This window comes from Elephas maximus, chromosome 7 (genome assembly GCF_024166365.1).
Source record: "Elephas maximus indicus isolate mEleMax1 chromosome 7, mEleMax1 primary haplotype, whole genome shotgun sequence".
Classification (NCBI taxonomy): domain Eukaryota; kingdom Metazoa; phylum Chordata; class Mammalia; order Proboscidea; family Elephantidae; genus Elephas; species Elephas maximus.
This window is the reverse complement of record NC_064825.1, coordinates 55,032,958-55,051,197: the sequence shown is the minus strand read 5'-3', so window position 1 is coordinate 55,051,197 and position 18,240 is coordinate 55,032,958. Positions and strand designations below refer to the sequence as shown.

The 18,240-nt window shown below is 38.3% G+C and overlaps 1 protein-coding gene across 2 annotated transcripts; it reads right to left on the bottom strand.

The window, feature by feature from the left end:
- Positions 1–2,959: 2,959 nt before the first annotated feature.
- Positions 2,960–6,687, bottom strand: LOC126079125 (olfactory receptor 51F2-like). 2 transcript variants are annotated; one of them, XM_049890055.1, is made up of 2 exons: positions 6,654–6,687; positions 2,960–3,867 (listed from the first exon to the last, which is right to left on the bottom strand). In XM_049890055.1, the coding sequence occupies exons 1-2, from the start codon at positions 6,685–6,687 to the stop codon at positions 2,960–2,962; spliced, it is 942 nt and encodes a 313-aa protein (XP_049746012.1). The 2 variants fall into 2 exon arrangements, with proteins under 2 accessions (XP_049746012.1, XP_049746011.1); XM_049890054.1 differs by lacking the exon at positions 6,654–6,687 and having other exon boundaries at positions 2,960–3,904.
- Positions 6,688–18,240: the final 11,553 nt, after the last annotated feature.

Here is an 18,240-nt window from a genome sequence, read left to right as displayed (position 1 = left end):
CATAAAGACTCACAGCCTAGGAAACCCTATGGAGAAGTTCTATCCTGTTCTATAGGGTGCTATGAGTCGGAATCAACTGGACAGCAACGGAATGTTTTTCTTTTGTATTGTATCGTATCGTATCGTATCGTATTGTATTGATTTCCCTGCTTCGATGTCAATAACAATCCAAAAAGAATATCAAAGTTTTCTCTTAAGCCACAGTTAATTGGTTATACAGAAAGATCAATTTAGGAAACATTCTTAAGCAGAACGTTAATGAGTTCCTACAACCGCGGCAGAGCACCTCATCATTTACACTTCCTAATTCTCTACTCCAGGTTAACCAGACTATTATTCAGCAATGGCTCAGATAATTTAAACAAGCACTGCTTCAGAAGGTCTATAAATAGAAGCAAAAACTGAAAAGGTATGGACTTCCTTATTGGATGATGTTGAATTCAGAGTATAACACAGCTGGTAGGAAAAGTGAAAAGCGTAGCCTGTGGCGGTATACATACTACTCAATGCTGCAATACTAAAAGGAAAAAAAAATTAATTTTCTATTTTTTTTAGTATCAATTTATAAAGAAGATAAAAGAATATACTTTTAAATGTATTTTATTAAGGTACATATGACTATATCATTCTATATTGTCTAACGCTTCATGACTTGCATTTATTATTGCAGAATAAGTCAAAGTTGTTGCTTTCATAAGAACATTCTCCAATACAATTTTTTTTTTAAATCCACAAATATGTTTGCTCTATCTTCAAAATTCTCCTTTTTTGAAGCTTGTCCTGAGCACCCAATGAAATTTGAGGCACTTGTGCTTATGCTCTGACCACTTAGATCTGAATGTGGGTTATGTCTCTTGTTAAGCAGTGAACTGCTCAGAACTATGAAAATATTTCTCAAGCTAAGTGCTTCCTGGATTTTTCTTACTAGCTCAGATCCTTCCTGGGAAAGAGAGAGAACGTCTTCTATGATTCCTCTTAGCATCTGGTACAATGTTTTATTCACAGTAAATTCTTTATAAGGAAAGAGTGATTAAAATATTGTTTCAACTTGGATATGTTTGGTCAGATTGTAAACACCCTAAAAATAGAGACTGTGTCTTTGCTGTTCACTGTTTAAACCCTAGTGCTTAGCATGATGTTTGGCAAACTAAAGACGCTCAAAATAAGTAAGGGGAATATATTCAAAGTTATGATCAAATAAATGCAATTCGATAAGCATATATTAAATATCTATTATTAAGTCACTATGCTTGAGTCTGTGAAAGATATAATAATCTCAAAACACAACTTTTCAAAAAGTTTCAAGTCAGTAAGGAAAGAGAGACCTGACTACCTCTAATACAAGACTAATACAGCTCTGTAATGTCTCTCTGAGACAGAAAAATTAGTGGGAACCTAATGGGGAAGACCAGGAAGGGTTTCATAGAAAAGATTATTTATTAATGTCATGTGGAAGGATTTTAAAAAGCAACAAGGAGAATAAAAGAGGGGTAAATATTTCAGTCAGAGAGAGCCAAGTTATCAAACATCTAAGAACAAGGTACTCATGCCATTTTCAGAAGTGGATATTAACTGAGACCTCAGAGAGTATTACTTTAGCATATATGATAATCCACGGGTGAAAAAAAGAAAAAAGTCTTTTTTCTTTCTTTTTTTTTTTTTTGTTAAAATGCAAGTTATTGGGCTGTATCTCAAGAGTCCATGATTGAGTAGTTCTGGAGGGGAGTTGAAGAATCTTCACGTAAACAAGAATGTCAAGTGGTCATGATGCATTGGTGTGAGACCACACTGAGAACGCTGATGGGTATGAAAGGGAAGTGGAAGCCATATTGGAAATGTATCCAGTGGGTACACAGACAGACTGTAAAAATCTATAGGAATGAAGACCCTATGGAAGATGAACAAAAAAAAAAAAGTGTATTGGGGTGAGCTTTAAATGGAAATTTATTTTTTCACGATTTGAAAACTTAAAAAAAAACTTTAAATATTTACAAAATGCAAAGAAGTATAAAGAAAATACAAACAAACCAATATACAACTATGACGAGATTTTGAAATATGACTATCTAAATTTTTAATGTATATGTGTGTATGTTTATGTGTGTGTATTCACATGAAATATATACACAATTTTGTGACTGTAACCCTGTTTACTAATGTGTGTGCATGTATGTGGGTGTAGTCACACAAAATATATATATATAAATTCTGTGAAAATTACCTCATTTATTAATCTAACTTTTCACATAACAATATGTCATTTAGAGCCATGGCAATATTTAACTTGTTGCATAATCTTTCATACTTTATTTAAACAATTCCCTAAAGTAATATTTTAAGCCATTTCCAATTTTTCATTTCAAAATATAATGCTATTGAACATCATCATACATCTTAGCACTCTTGACTATTTTTCCCCCTTTGGACACATCCTTAGATGAATCACTAGAATTATATATTTACCAAAGTGACATGATTCTTTTAACAATTAGGAGAGTATTCTTTTCATTCATGATTCTTCTTACTCATGTTCTTTACTCATAAAACCATCGTGTGGAATAACAAATAATTATCAATGAACTGTTAAGAATTCCTGAAATCCAGACTTTTCCTGCAGATCTATAATGTATGAGATTTACCTTTTATAGCTACACACTCTGCAAGTGGTGAGACTGTCTAGACCCAACATATGACTTCATTTGTACATGCTAATACATTTTGTACATGTTTTAACCATGGTCCTACCTTGTGCAAACACAATATTCATAATAAGGTTAGAGATGCACAAGTCATAGTTCCTGACCTAAAAAGGTCCACAGGCTAGAATTGTGTAAAACGTGGAATAGAGTGATAGCATGGATCAAAAAGCTTTTTCAAGGTATAGTGGCAACTCAAATTAGTCAATGATAAAGGATGAGTCAGAGAAGACTTTATAGAGAAAAAGTATCCTGAAACCTTCCTAAATTCTCTTAGAAAGGAATACTTTGAGCACAGCCTTGCAAATTTGCTTGGTCTTCACACTGTAGATTATGGGATTCATTACAGGAGGGATGAGCAGATACACGTCGGCAATGAGAGTGTGCACATAAGGAGGAGCGTGCTTTCCAAATCTATGCATCAGTGACAAGCTGATCATAGGGATATAGAAGATAGCAACGGCACTTATGTGTGAGACACAGGTACTAAAGGCCTTTTTCTGCTCCTCTGGGGAGGCAATGCTGAGCACGGAGCGGATGATCAGAACATAGGAGAGGAGGATCAAGACAGAGTCTATGCCAGCAGTAGAGATGACAATGGCCAGGCCAAATGCACTGTTGATCTTGGTGTCTGTGCATGAAAGCTTCATCACATCAGGGTGGAAGCAATAGGAGTGGTAAAGCACGTGACTTTGGCAGAAAGACAGACGCTTAAGGAGCAAAAGTAAAGGCACCAGAGCTGTTGTTCCTCTAATAACAATTGCAAAGCCTGCTCTGATAATCCATGAATTGGTTAAGATTGTGGCATATCTCAACGGATTACAGATGGCAACAAATCGGTCAAAGGCCATTGCCAGGAGCACTGAAGACTCCATGAACGTGAAGCCATGAATAAAGAACATTTGGCCAGTGCAGGCATCAAAGCTGATTTCTCTAGCGTTGAACCAAAAAATACCCAGCACAGTGATCAATGTGGATAGGGTCAAACCTAGGTCGGTGAAGGATAGCATGGAGAGGAAATAGTACATGGGTTCATGGAGGCTCGACTCAGTGATGATGACAAATAAGATCATCCCATTCCCAGAGAGGGCAATGGCATAGAGAAAACAGAATGGAATAGCAATCCAGGCATGAGAGATTTCGAGACCAGGAATGCCAGTAAGGAAGAACACTGCAGGGTGGATAATGCTCTGGTTGAAGGATGGCATGATGAGTGAAGGAAGCAGGTCTCCCTGTGGGAAAAGACCATGTCCTGTAATAATAGGGGGGAAACAAATTTTTACTCTCTCTTACGTATTGCTCAATTTAGGATCACTAGCAGATCATGCCCTGTTCTTCCATGAAAGTGCATAGTTAATTACTGTTTTCCTAGATTCTGATTTTAAGGGAAGAAACGGAACACTAAATTATATGAGGAAATCTAGGTTTTAGTAAGAGTCTTACTATGTTATATCTAGGCTTCAGTATATACATGTATATGTATTTTAAAAGACAGGTTAGATTAGACATTAAGATATTTTTCAACTCACTGATTCTATGTACATGGGCAGATGAGATATATCTGGGCAACAAAGCAAATTCAAAAAGCAATTCACCCTGCTTTTCTTCACTTTTCAGTTTCCAAAACAAATGCTAAGGTCCATTAAGATTTATAAGTCCTTGTGGACCAACTATAAACATGAAAATAAAGATATTAAATATTTTCCTGGTAAAATACTTTTAATTGCATAAATACAGAACAGCTGTTGATAAAAAAAAACTTAGTAACATGCAAGAAACAATTAAATCTCAGCAAACAGATCATAGCAGGTAAAAGTAGGCAGAGTTTGTTTATTCAGGTAGTATCTGAGAACCTGAATGTGTTTAAGGGAAATACTGCCCAAACAAAGATGGCCTGGAGGTAATTTCAGCAGGAACAAAGAACTCATTGGAGGCTAATATATCATAATTGGAAGAAAATAACAAGAGCAAGTTTCTTGATTTTTTTTAAAGGGCATTGAAAATGGATTTCTAAGGAGTCGGTCCCTCAGAAATCTTCCCTGCAGCTGATTTCAGGTCCAGCTTACGTGGATGATGATGACTATGACCCATCTCCTCTGGGGACACAAGCATGTGCTCACCCAGATCAATAAATCTATAGAATCTAAGAAGGTCCTCTGTGTTGGTTCTTGACCTAAGACTTCTGTCACCATATTTTCATCTATAGAAAGAATACTGGGTGTTTGTTCTTCAATCATTTATTTATACAAGCATTTATTTGACAAATAAATACCTACAAAGTGCCAGTGTGTGAATCAGACAGAGTTGAAATTTTAGCTCGTTCTGCAAGAAAGTCTCCAAGAAGGTCTGTACATGACTCTGAGAAAGAAAATATCTGAAGGTAAGTCAACCTGTAGATTTCCGTTTCAGCCCCTGGAAGGGTAGGCTGGAGCTTGAACTTGAGTGAGAATAATTAGTTACAGGCAGTAGGATCAAAAGGACATTTCTATAGCTATTTTAAGAGAGGAAAAGAGAAAAATATTCAATGCAGGACTCATCTTTAAATTTGAACTAAGAAGCAATACTTAACACAACAAAACCCATGCATTTTTGTGTCTGCCCTTGAACTTTAGTTGAAAGACAAGCCTCACTTTCACCTGTGAAAATTGGGACACAGACCTACCCCTTCACCCAGAAAGGGTTTCAGTTACTCTAGCCCTGCTAAAAAAGCTTGAGAATTATCAAATCAATGGCTGTGGTTGAAGCCACAAGAGTAGTTTAATATCAAGGAGTAACAAATCTAGGGGAGAAGAGGTCTGAGGATAAAGCCCTGGGAAACTGCAGTATTTAAAGAAAACATCTTCTAATGAGACTCCACAGGCATGGCCACTAAGGGAAATTGACTGCCAGAGCCTCACCATTTTTTTTTTTTTTTTCAGACTTGTATTCTCAGAGCCGGTAATAAAGCCTGGCACAGTTACATCTAAGAATATTTGTTGAATAAATCAACATATTGCATCTGAAAATAATGAAATACCCTGATCTCTTAATAATCTTGATGCATAGTTCTTACAAATCCGAAGTCAATTTCATGTAGCCATATCAGTAAATTTTAAAATAGGAGGGAAAGTTTCTTATTAATTGGATGTCATTGAGACTAAAACATTGCTCAAATTGGGACCTGTGATAATTTTTTTTTTCTTCCAAATGAAGTGCAGAACTGGTAAGAATCTTAAAACCCTACCCTCTTTACGTTAAAGATGAGGAAGCAGGCTGTCAATTTGATGCTCATTTTGTTACAGCGTATAAATAAGACCCTAATGAATTATCTAATTGGTCACACTAGACTTCCTCCCTAATAACAATAATGATACTGTATTAAATACCTCCTTTGTGCCAAACGGAGCCATGGTGGCACAAAGGTGAAGAGTTAAGGCTGCTAACCAAAAGATTGGTAGTTTGAATCCACTGGCAGCTCCTTGGAAATCCTATGGGGCAGCTCTACTTTGCCTGTAGGGGTCGCTATGGGTCAGAATCAACTCAATGACAATGGTTTGTGTACCAAACACTTTACTTCACTTTATCGTTTTGTCTGAGTCCCTCTTTTCATTACTTAACATGCTTCTCATGGTCTCTGTTTTCAAATTCCTAGAATCAAAGGTAAACATATTAGGACTCTACCGTATTAGCAAAGTTTGCGAGCAAAAAAAACTTTTTTGTTGTTGTTGTTAATTCTCTGATTCTGTAACCACCTTTGAGTTTTTCTGCACAAAAACTGTTGAGCAAGTATTAACTTACTATTCTGGAAAAAAATATATTTATATGTACCTTTCTCTCCCACTGAGAAAATTTCCGAGACATACATAGCCCAAATGCCATGCTCTTGCCACTCTTTATTTGGAGACAACTTGTTTTTTTTTAAATCATAGATTGAATGAATACAGGCTCATGACTCTATTCTATATATGCAATAACTACTTGGAACATTAGAGGAATTTTTTTTAATTGACATAATTAATGGATCTGTTGACTGTGTAACATTGAGTTCATGCTCAGAAATTTCCTCTTAACTATTCTGCTTGGTCTTTATAACCCATTCTGAAGACTATACAGACAGTGATGTATTTTTAAAAGTCTGCAATGCACCAAAACACTGATCTCATGCGGAGAAGAATTCTTGGTCAAGAAAGGGAGGTCATTTGATCCTTCTCCCTCCTCTGTGAGGGGTCACCTCAGACAGCAGAGAGTCTCTTACAGCCTTTGAGAAAAAGAGAAGAAAGAGAGAGGGAAGAGGAAAGAGAAAGAGAGACAGTAAAGGGAGAGAGAAAAATATTACTTCCATCACACACACTTACGGCAAAAAGACCCTTCTCTCCTAAAGCTGGGGGAGGAGCCCCTGGTCAGTCCTGCCCCCCGAAAATCTCCAAAGAGGTTTTCTTTTGCCGGGAGAACGAATAGGGAGAGAATTCAGAAATGGGAGAGCTACTAGATTCGAGAAAGCAGCCTTTATAAAAAGTCCAGAGGCTGCCTGGTGAGAGCCATTTATCCAGCAGAAAAGCAATTTCCTAAGGGAAATCTCTGAACAGCTCTGTCCTGCTAACCCTTTGTGCCCCAAATGTCAGTTCCACCAGCCAATTTCTTTTCAGTCCACCTACACAACACACGACGGGTTTTTACACACTTACTTCCCCAAAGGAGAAGCCTGGAGATGGAGGACAGTTTCAATTCTCACTTGAGCCATTAAACCCCTGAACAACTGTGAGTCCAAACTCTTAACTTTCTAGGAAGACTTTCATAGGGTGAGAGTAAGGGAGAAGCTGCGTTCATGGATCACCCAGGAGTTTGCTTACCGGTCATTTTTCAGTCTCAGCCATTATAAGGCATAGAACCTAGATATGGAAGTAACTGTATGTACTGAAGCTAGTGCAGTGATTATCTGATTCAGAGTTCAAGTCCTTCTCTTGTGTATTCTCAGTATCTTGAGAGCTGGACTAACTTGTACATAGGCACACCAAATGACTGGTTACAAAGTAGTGATTAAAGAAAACTATAAAACTTTGTGAGTCCCTTGTGCATGTCTTGCTACGTACAGAAGTGCTAAGCTGCGGCGATAAGTAGCCTAAAACTGATAAAAAAAAAAAAAAAAAAAACTGATAACAGTGTATTTATTACTGTGGTACATCCATTAACCACGTTTGACAGATTTTGTTGTTCTTAGGTGCCATGGAGTTGGTTCCAACTCCTAGCCACCCTGTGAACAGCAGAACAAAACATTGACTGGTCCTGTGCCATCCTCACAACTATTGTTATGCTTGAGCCCACTGTTGCAGCCACTGTGTTAGTCCATCTCATCCAGGATCTTCCTCTTTTTCATTTACCCTCTACCATGCATGATGTCCTTCTCAAGGGACTGATCCCTCCTGATAACATGTCCAAAGTATGTGAGATGTAGTCTTTCCATCCTTGCTTCTAAGGAGCTTTCTGGCTGTACTCCTTTCAAGACAGATTTGTTCGTTCTTCTAGCAATCCATGGTATATTGAATATTTTTCACCTACTCCATAACTCAAAGGTGTCAATTCTTCTTCAGTCTTCCTTATTCATTGTCCAGCTTTCACATGCATATGAGGCAACTGAAAACACTATGGCTTGGGTCAGGTGCACCTTAGTCTTCAAGGTGACATCTTTGCTTTTTAACACTTTCAAGAGGTCTTTTGCAGCAGATTTGCCCAATGCAATGCATCTTTTGATTTCTTGACTGCTACTTCCATGAGTGTTGATTGTGGATCCAAGTAAAATGAAAACCTTGACAACTACAATCTTTTCTCTGTTTATCATGGTGCAGCTTATTGGTCCAGTTGTGAGGGTTTTTGTTTTCTTTACGTTGAGGTACAATCCATACCGAAGGCTGTGGTCTTTGCTCTTCGTCAGTAAGTGCTCTAAGTCCTCCTCACTTTCAGCAAGCAAGGTTGTGTCATCTGCATATCTCAGGTTGTTAATGAGTCTTTCTCTAATCTTGATGACGAGTTTGTCTTTATGCAGTCCAGGTTCTTGGTTTATTTGCTCAGCATACAGGTTGAATAGGTATGGTGAAAGGATACAATCCTGACACACACCATTCCTGACTTTAAACTACTCAGTATCCCCTTGTTCTGTTCGATGTACAAGTTAGTCTATGTACAGGTTCCTCAAGAGTTCAATTAAATGTTCTGAAATTCCTATTGTTCACAGTGTTATCAATAATTTGTTATGATCCGCACAGCTGAATGCCCTTGCGTAGTCAATAAAACACAGGTAAACATCTTTCTGGTAATCTCTGTTTGCAGCCAAGGCCCATCTGACATCAGCAATGATGTCCCTAGCTCCACATCCACTTATGAATCTGGCTTGAACTTCTGGCAGTTCCCTGTCCAATCTACTGCTGCAACTGCTTTTGAATGATCATCAGCAGAATTTTACTTGCGTGTGAGATCAATGATATATTTTGGTAATTTCTGCATTCTGTTGGATCACCTTCCAAGATACAAAGCAAAAAAAGATATGCCTAGACTGTTGCATCTAATCTGGGATATAACTGTGAGAACCTTGCTGGTCATGCTCAGGGATCCAGTATGAAGGGCACTGCTCCATAAGCGGGGGTTGCAGAAGGTGGTATACTGTTAGCAGAACCATGGTTTTGTTTTGTTTTGTTTTTCCCCAGCCCAAACCCATCATCTCATAAGCATGCCAAAGCTGGGCAATGAATAAGGAAGACAGAAGCAGAATTGACGCCTTTGAGTTGTGGTGTTGGCAAAGAATGTTGAATATGCCACGGACTGCCAAAACAATAAACAAGTCTGTCTTGGAAAAAGTCTAGCCAGAATGCTCCTTAGAAGCAAGGATGGCAAGACTTCATCTCACATACTTTGGACATGTTATCAGGAGGAACCAGTCCCTGGAGAAGGACTTCATGCTTGGTAAAGAGGGTCAGTGAAAAAGAGGGCGGTCCTCCATGAGATGGACTGACACAGCGGCTGCAACAATGGGCTCAAGCTAACAACAATCATGAGGATGACGTAGGACCAGGCCGTGGTTCGTTGTGTTGTTCATAGGGTTTATGAGTCAGAACCAACTTGATGGCACCTAACAACAACAACAACAGCCCAAACCCAAGAGATTTAAACCGTGCATCATCCCAGACCACATAACCAGTGACCACACGCAAACAGGGCATAATAATCAGCATCAGTTCTGACAGGTCAAGTATCTATACTAATTGACCTGTTCTGGGACTAAAATGGAAACCCTGGTGGCGTAGTGGTTAAGTGCTACAGCTGCTAACCAAATGGCTGGCAGTTCAAATCTACCATGCGCTCCTTGAAAACTCTATGGGGCAGTTCTACTCTGACCTATAGGGTGGCTATGAGTCAAAAGGAGTTGTTTTTTTTAGGACTTGAATATTTTTGTTTTATACATTGAGAGTCAACATAGCATTGGCTAAACTCAAAGTATTTGGAACCAGACAGTCTAGATCTAAAGCTCAGCTCTGTCATTTACAGTTTGTGTGACCTTGGGCTAAGAACCACGAACTATCCTTTAAACCCACTACTGTCGAGTCGATTCTTACTCATAGCAAGGCTATCGGACAGAGTAGAATTGACCCATGGGGTTTCCAAGGCTGTAATCTTTATGGAAGCAGACAGCCACATCTTGTCCTGCAGAGCTGCTGGCGGGTTCAAACCACCAACCTTTCGGAGAACTACTAATAATTCGGCTTGGCTAAAGCCAAGAAGAGAAGTAATTGAGGCTTTCTCTAAATGGTGGTGGTGGGCCAGTAGGAGTTGTATGACCTTATTATTTTTTGTAAGAAATGGCCCAAACAGAACAATCTTTGATGCACCAACCAGCTTTTCTTGTTGTTGTTATTGTTTATTTGTTTTTATTTCAACAAGCTGGACGTGCTGACCCTACGTGGCCTGATTTGCATCTGACCTCTTGCTCCTTAGGCCTTCTTTTTCTTTCAGAACCTGCACTGTTTGCTGCCTTGTAAGACTCTCAGCCCTAAAGTCTGCTTTCCCATCTCCTGATCCAGCATGACCATCCACATCCTCTGCTACACACAAAAATTTTTTAATTTGCATAATATCCTATGATTGCCTATTAAATACTTTATTCTGAATCACTGAGCATCCTACCTACCTACAATTTTTTATTACTGTAAATAATGATGCAATCAATGTTCCTGTACATAAAATGTGGCCTGCATCTCTGATTTTTTTCCTTTGGATAAACTTCTGGAAATGGAATATTATGGACATAATGGACAACAAATAATCTACAGATAAATTGACTTCTTGAAAGATCGTACAGTATAAAAAGGTGGTTAGTCCATCATAATGCAGTCATAAAATATCTTTTATGACTTGCCAAGCATGAATATTTTACTCTTTTCAAAGTCTAAATAAAGCATCAACAGTCAATAAATAGTATTTATTGCAAGTCCCTATGGCATTGTTTTCTCGTTTCCAATTCTGTCCTTCCTGTTTGGATTACTAAGTTTCAGAAACATTAATATGAATTCCAGTGATGTTACAGACTGTGGTAATGTTTCCTAAATTCAATGATATTAATATTGACACATTAATAACTTCATATTCTTATTGTATATGACTTTTATTGAAGGATATTGTGCTAAGATTTTCAAAAGGTTGAATCAGATTACCAGCTACTGTTCTGCAAGGCTGGAGCAATAGTACAGCAGTGAGAAGAGCCATGCTTTTAAAGTCTGTGTACCAGTGTGTGTGAGGCTTTGGTGGTTCAGTAGTCTCACCTTCCATGCGGGAGACCCTGGTGCGATTCCCAGTCAATGCCCCCCATGTGTCAGTGGAGGCTTGTGTGTGTCTATGATGCTTAACAGGTTTCAATGGAGCTCCCAGGATAAGATAAACTAGTAAGGAAGGCCTAGTGATCTACTTCCAAAAATCAGCCAGTGAAAGCCCTAAGTATTACAACACTCCAACCCCCAGCCAGTCATGGGAATGGCACAGAACCAGGTAGTGTTTCATTCACTTGTGCATAAGGTTGCCACAAGCTGGGGACCAAATCATGATGACCTTACATATAATAGAACGAAACATTGCCCAGTCCTGTGTCATCCTCACAATCACCAGCATGTTTAGGTCCCTCCTTGTGGATATTGTGCCTAACCATCTCCTACACTGTCAGTGGCCCTCTGCGTCACCAAACATGATGTCCTATAGCAATTGATCCCTCCTGATGATGCATTTAAAACAAGTGAGTTGGACAATATTCTGTTGTGATCCATAAGGTTCACTGGCTAATTTTTGGAAATCGATCTCCGGGCCTTTCTCCATAGTCTGTCTTAGTCTGGAAGCTCTGCAGAAACTTGTTCACTATGGGTGACCCTGCTGGTATTTGAATACTAGCGACAAAGCTTCCAGCATCATAGCAACAGGCAAGCCACTATAGTAGGACAAACTGACAGATGGGTAGTGGTGGGCATTAATAACTAGGCCCTATTTTTTTTTTAATCTTCAGCATTTATCAAGATGTTTGGAATACAGGAGGCTCTTATGAAATATTTGCTAAATATATGTATGCGTGAATAAGTGAATTATTTTCCAAGCTGTAAGAGAGAGGCTTCTAAAAAGCACAGGTAAGCTACTGAGATAGTACTGCTGTGAATAATGACAGATCCCAAGGAGATATGGGGTGGAGAGTGACTCCAAGTCATAACAGGGGACATCTTTTAGCTATTTTTTAGTATAATTCTTCATTTAAAAACAAAACCTTCAGAGTGACCGCTAGTTGGTATGGAGTTTCTTCCTGGTGTGATGAAAATTTTCTTAAAATTAGACTGTGGTGACGGTTGTACAATTTCATGACTTCATTAAAAACCAGTGAATTATATACTTTATATGGGTGAATTTACATATGCTAATAAAACCTCAATAAAGCTATTTAAAAAAAAGCCTCCAACAAAATTACATTAGGACGTAAGGAGATCTGCCTATACAGCACATGGCCACTATAAGTAACTACATAATGAAAAGTATAAAAAAGATTCTTCAAGGCAGAGAAAGTCTTTTCTGGGAACCTCCACACCCTGGAGACACAGTAAGTTAGCACCACCACCAGGAATTGGCTTCTCAGTTCTGTGTTTATCTTCAGTCAGGCTGGAATAAGTCTCCTTATAAGCTTGGCACTCCTCTAGAATCCAGCGTCTCCTCAGCCTTCTGAGTCAGCCTGACAGGAACAGGCAGGACTGCTGTATGGGCTCTGTAAGTAGAACTGCTTTTGTTCAATGAGAGCACTCAACCCTAGATGAGCTGAGCTTTTTTTATCTTCATGGAAGAATCTCCTCACAGTGTGCAGAATTAGATTAGCCAGTGGGGTGGTGGGATGAGGAAGATGGTATAATTTGTTCTGAAGATGGTATTTTTTGTTCTTCTCAGGAAATACGTAGAGAAAGGGCATTTTGTTCTGCCTCTTAGGGGTTGACTACCCTATGACTCCTTAGTCAGTGTGCTAATATGTTTTTCATGGTCACTGGTTTGGTGCCTGAGAAAAACAGAGAATGTGACTATCTCATCTCTAAGCCCAATTTTGAACACCTAATTCAAGACAGGCGCTACATTAGGTACAGTGAATATCTTATCTTACAGATGAGGAAACTGGAGTAAAGGAAGTTTAAATTACTTATAGATAGTAAAACAATCATTTTGAGAGCATGGACACTGGGATTAAAAAAAAAACTGATTTAGAATCCTAGCTCTGACGTTCACTAGTTGTGTATGATCTTGCATATATTTCTTAACCTCTCTGAAACTCAGTATCTTTATCTGAAAACTGAATCTAATAATACGTGCTACATGGTGTTGTGGTAAGAATTAAAAGACTGCTTATAAAGGGCTTAACACTGTAACATTCACAGAGCAACTGTCCAATAATGATAACTACTCTTATTAGTAATATTTAATATTATTATCACTGTGCAGGGTCTCAAAACTAGATAGTGGTTGAGCAAGGATTTGAACCTATGTCAGTCACGCACTATAGCCATGCCATTGAGAATGGCTGGGAGAATATAGATGATGCTATATGGTCTAACTCATCAGCTGAAGAGATACCTACATGCTACAGCTCATAATAAATAGTACAATGAAAGAAGAGAATCATTGTGGTCAGAGTGGACAGGACAATAGGTGAGAAACTATAGTTTATTTTACACAAGAGCTAATGAAGATTGTGCCTGGACCGGAGAAATGAATGGAACAGATTTGAAGCAGCCAAAAGAGTAGTTTGCAGAAATTTCAGTGCCTCTCCCTAATAAAATCCAATATCCTCTGCTTTATTCTTTAATATGAACATCTAAATTTTTTCAACATAAGAAAGGTGCAATTAAATACAGCTTCAAGTATCACTTCCAACCAGATTGCTATTACTTAGCCTTCATATGGTAGACCTCTGAGGTTCCAGTTTTTGACATTTCAGAAGTAGAATCAACAGAAATGCAATGAATATTTATATGTAAAGGAGGAGGGAGAGGGAAGAGAATGTGTTGGGGAGGTAATTTTAATTAGGTGCTTTGCTAGCACTTGATATCATTTACTGATACATGAAATGTAGGAGGAAGGGCCAGATTTGGGAGGAGGAAAGGAATAAATTCTGTTTGGTTCTTACTGTGGCTGAGGCAGCTGAAGGATTATAGGTGGAGATGCCCCACAGAAGTAGATAAAGTATTTTCTTCACCTTATTTCACCAGCTCCAAACACAGAACTCTGATATGTTCTGCAAACTACTGCCAGTTGTCTCTCTAAATTGAAAATTTTATTGTCTCAGTCTCCTTCCATGATTTGTTATTTCCTTCCAGTTTAAGTCCGGAATCTTTTCCGTAGCTTTAAAGGTTCTGCTAAACTTCTGAAAACTGGAACTCAAGAACCCAAGAGAGATCATAATTAGATAGCAGATTTGTGAGTCACCTGGATACAGGTACTATTTAAAGCCATGATATCCCGAGGATATCATGTGGAAAGCAAGAAAAAAAGAAGGGTAAGAGAAGAATCCTAAAGAATATCACAATTTAAAAGGCAGAAAACAAAAACATAATTTGATAAACCAGAAAAAATAAAAACAGAGCAACAATCTTTGAAGATAATGAAAGAGAGTGCTTCAAGAAGGAAGGGGAAAGTTTCAAAAAGGAGGTAGTCAACATTGCCAAAATGTCAAATGGGAGAGAGAAAACAAAACCTGAAAATTACCCTTGGCCTTGGCATTTAGAAAGTCGTTGTTGTTGTTGTTGTTGTTGTTAGGTGCCGTTGACTCGTTCCAACTCATGGTGACCCTGTGTACAACAGAACAAAGCACTGCCTGGTCCTCCACCATTAGGGACATAAACTGGAGGAGTTTGTGAGAGTTATTAGAGAAAGAATCTAGATCATTTCTGAAGGTGAGGAAAAAAAAAAAAAGACTATTCTAAGAACTTTTTGTTGTTGTTATAAGATATGGCAAGAAATTGAGGGAGAAACAGGGTTTATGTTCCTCATTACCTAAGTGCAGGGCCCAATTATGACAGATGTTCAATATATTTTGGTTGAACTGAATGAGTTAAAAATAACTATATTAAAGAATGGGAAGCCTTCATTATTAGATTGGGGTAAACAAGTATTATAGGCTGCAGAAAGGGAATCAATGGTACTTAAGGAAGGAAAAGAACCTTGCCAGAGTTAAATTAGAAGAGATGAGAACAAATTGTTTATTTAGCCACAAAATATTTAAAAATGCCTAAGTTCCATATCTTTTGCATGGAATTCGAGATTTTCATGACCTGACCCCTGCTAATCTCTCTAGCTTCTTCTTTCATTGCACCCATCCTCACACTTAAGGCTCTAGCACACTAATTTTCTTGTAGTTGACCAACAAACTGTGTTACACATTTTTGCTCCTGTTGTTTATGCCAAGAGCATGCTTTTCCCACTTTTCGTCCTTGTGAACTCGTATTCACTCATCAAAACTTTACACAGTTATAATCCATCCACTTTGTTCAAATTCCTTGAAACTAATTCCTCTTGACACACACAAACACATTCATGTCACACCCAGACTCAGAATCTGCCATCTTTGCAATACTTCTCTGTCTTACCTTATCCTTGTACACATCACAACTCATATTTATTTCTTTTTGTCTGACTCCTTTACCAAATACCAAACCCATTGCCGTCAAGTGAATTCTGACTCATAGCATCCCTACAGGACAGAGTAGAATTTCCCAATAGTGTTTTGAAGGCTGTAATCTTTACAGAAGCCAACAGCCACATCTGTCTCCCACTAGAGCGGCTGGTGGGTCCAAACCACCAACCTTTCAGTTAGCAGCCCAGAGCTTAACCACCACACAACCAGGGCTCCTCTGACTCCTTTACTGGTCTGTTTTTTGACTTGTTTCATATTCTTAGAGGCTGACACAATGCTTGGTACACCCTAAGCTCCCAGTATGTGTTTGGTATTGAACTGAACTAAGTGTTCATGATGAATAAGCAAGAGTTTAGGTAGAGTTTATGTAGAGACTATGAAAAAGAGTATGAATCTTCTGCCTCTGAACCCAGCAGAGACGACAGGAGGGTACAAGAATCTATGGTTTTGTAGAGATGGAAGAAAGGAAATTTGAGGAAGTTCTCTGCTAAGCTCAGCACAGAGCAGGTCAAACCAGACTTCATGTTTTCTGGGTTTGTTTTGTTTACTTATTTTTCTTACCTCACAGCAAGAAAGGGAAGGAAAGAAAACTGTCCAAAAAAAAAATGATAGTGACAGAAAAAAAACAGGCTTAATGATTTGAGACTAGAGAGACCCTGGAGATCATGGTCTCCGGACCCTTTGTTAGCCCAAGATTGGAACCATTCCCGCAGCCAACTCTCCAGAGAGGGATTGGACTGGACTATAAGATAGATGATGATACTGGTGAGGAGTGAGCTTCTTGGCTCAGGTAGACACATGAGACTATGTGGGCAGCTCCTGTCCGGAGTCAAGATGAGAAGGAAGATGGGGACAGGAGTGGTTGAATAGACACGGGGAACACAGGGTGGAGAGGAGGAATGTCCTGTCTCATTAGGAGGAGAGCAGCTAGGAGTATATAGCAAGGTGTGTATAAGTTTACGTATGAGAGACTGACTTGATTTGTAAACTTTCATTTAAAGCACAATAAATAAATAGATAATTTTTTAAAAAATGAGAGTGAGCAATTAATACATCGTTTGAATTCATGAAATAATACAAGGGAAGACATAAAGAGATTAGAATGAAAGAGAAATTGTTCAGATTATAGTTTATTTTTTCTAAAAAGTGATTTCTTATAAAATTGCTTCAGGGCCCAGTGACCAAAAATTCAAACTCTATCACTGTGTATCACTGTGTATGAAGTTAAAAATTATCTTGATAGCCAGAATTAACTGATGTATATGGAGGTCTTACGGACTCTTATAACCATTTTTATTACATGCCATTGCACATTGTAAATCAAAATTATTTATTATTCTTCTTTCTCTCCTATCTTTCTTCCTCACTTGATTATAAATGCTTTTAAAAGGATGTGACTTGTGTTATCCCTTAGCTTCTAACACAGAGCTATGCACAAAGTGGATTCTCAGTAAACATCTCTGGGAGTGTAAGAGAAGAAATATTACAAGCTTACTCTGGTCCAACACTTTTCCTTGGAATTCTTCATCTGGAATTATCCAAATCCAAACAGTAGCAATCTTTCAAGCATTAACTTTTCTAGAACACTTTCTCCAAATGCCCCAAACCTACTGGATACCTCCTTTCTGTTAACTCTTATTTCCATTATGAAGTTTGATGAACATTTCTGACATCGATTTCATTGCTGCTTGAGAACACTCTCATTACTTTAAACTTTAGAGTCTAAAGTTATAGTTCACGCATTTGGTCAACTCAGGTAATTTGCTTTTTTTTTTTTCTACTTATATGCTAATGTAAGTTCAAATTTTTCCATTTTTACTAATATTTCTTCAAAGGATCCATGAAGTGGGACTTTATCTGAGTGAATTTATGTGGTCTGCAAGTACTTATATTTCTTCCCATTCTCTATCTTACCATACACTTCCAGTCAGAAATTCAGTACCTTTCTTTGTCCCTATGGAACCTATGGAAGTTACCCTAAAATTGGCTACCTCTCATTGATTGAGCCCTCTCCAGCCACAGCCCTAATTTCTGTTCTTCCCTAGTCCCCTACTTGCGACTTATACATACTTATCGTCTTAGTCTGAAAGTTTTTCTTCAACAACAACAACAACAAAAAAGTGATGTTTGCAATAAAATTACATCTTTTCCTTCAAAGCAAAGCAGTAACATCTAAGCAGATATCTGCTGAGGAGTATATCTTAACAAAATGAAGAAAATCTAATTCTGAGAACAACTTGTCTTCAGGCAGATTAAAGAAACAAATGTATTTAAACAACAAGGCTTTGAGCAGCACATTATATCAAGTTGGGAGCAGCACCGCCTCTGTCCCTAAGCCCCAGTATGTAGGTCTGCGCTCCTAACCCTCCATCTCTCCCA

Bases quoted from the DNA above. Each gene is read 5' to 3' on its own strand.
- LOC126079125 (XM_049890054.1), bottom strand. From the start codon at position 3,904: ATGCCATCCTTCAACCAGAGCATTATCCACCCTGCAGTGTTCTTCCTT.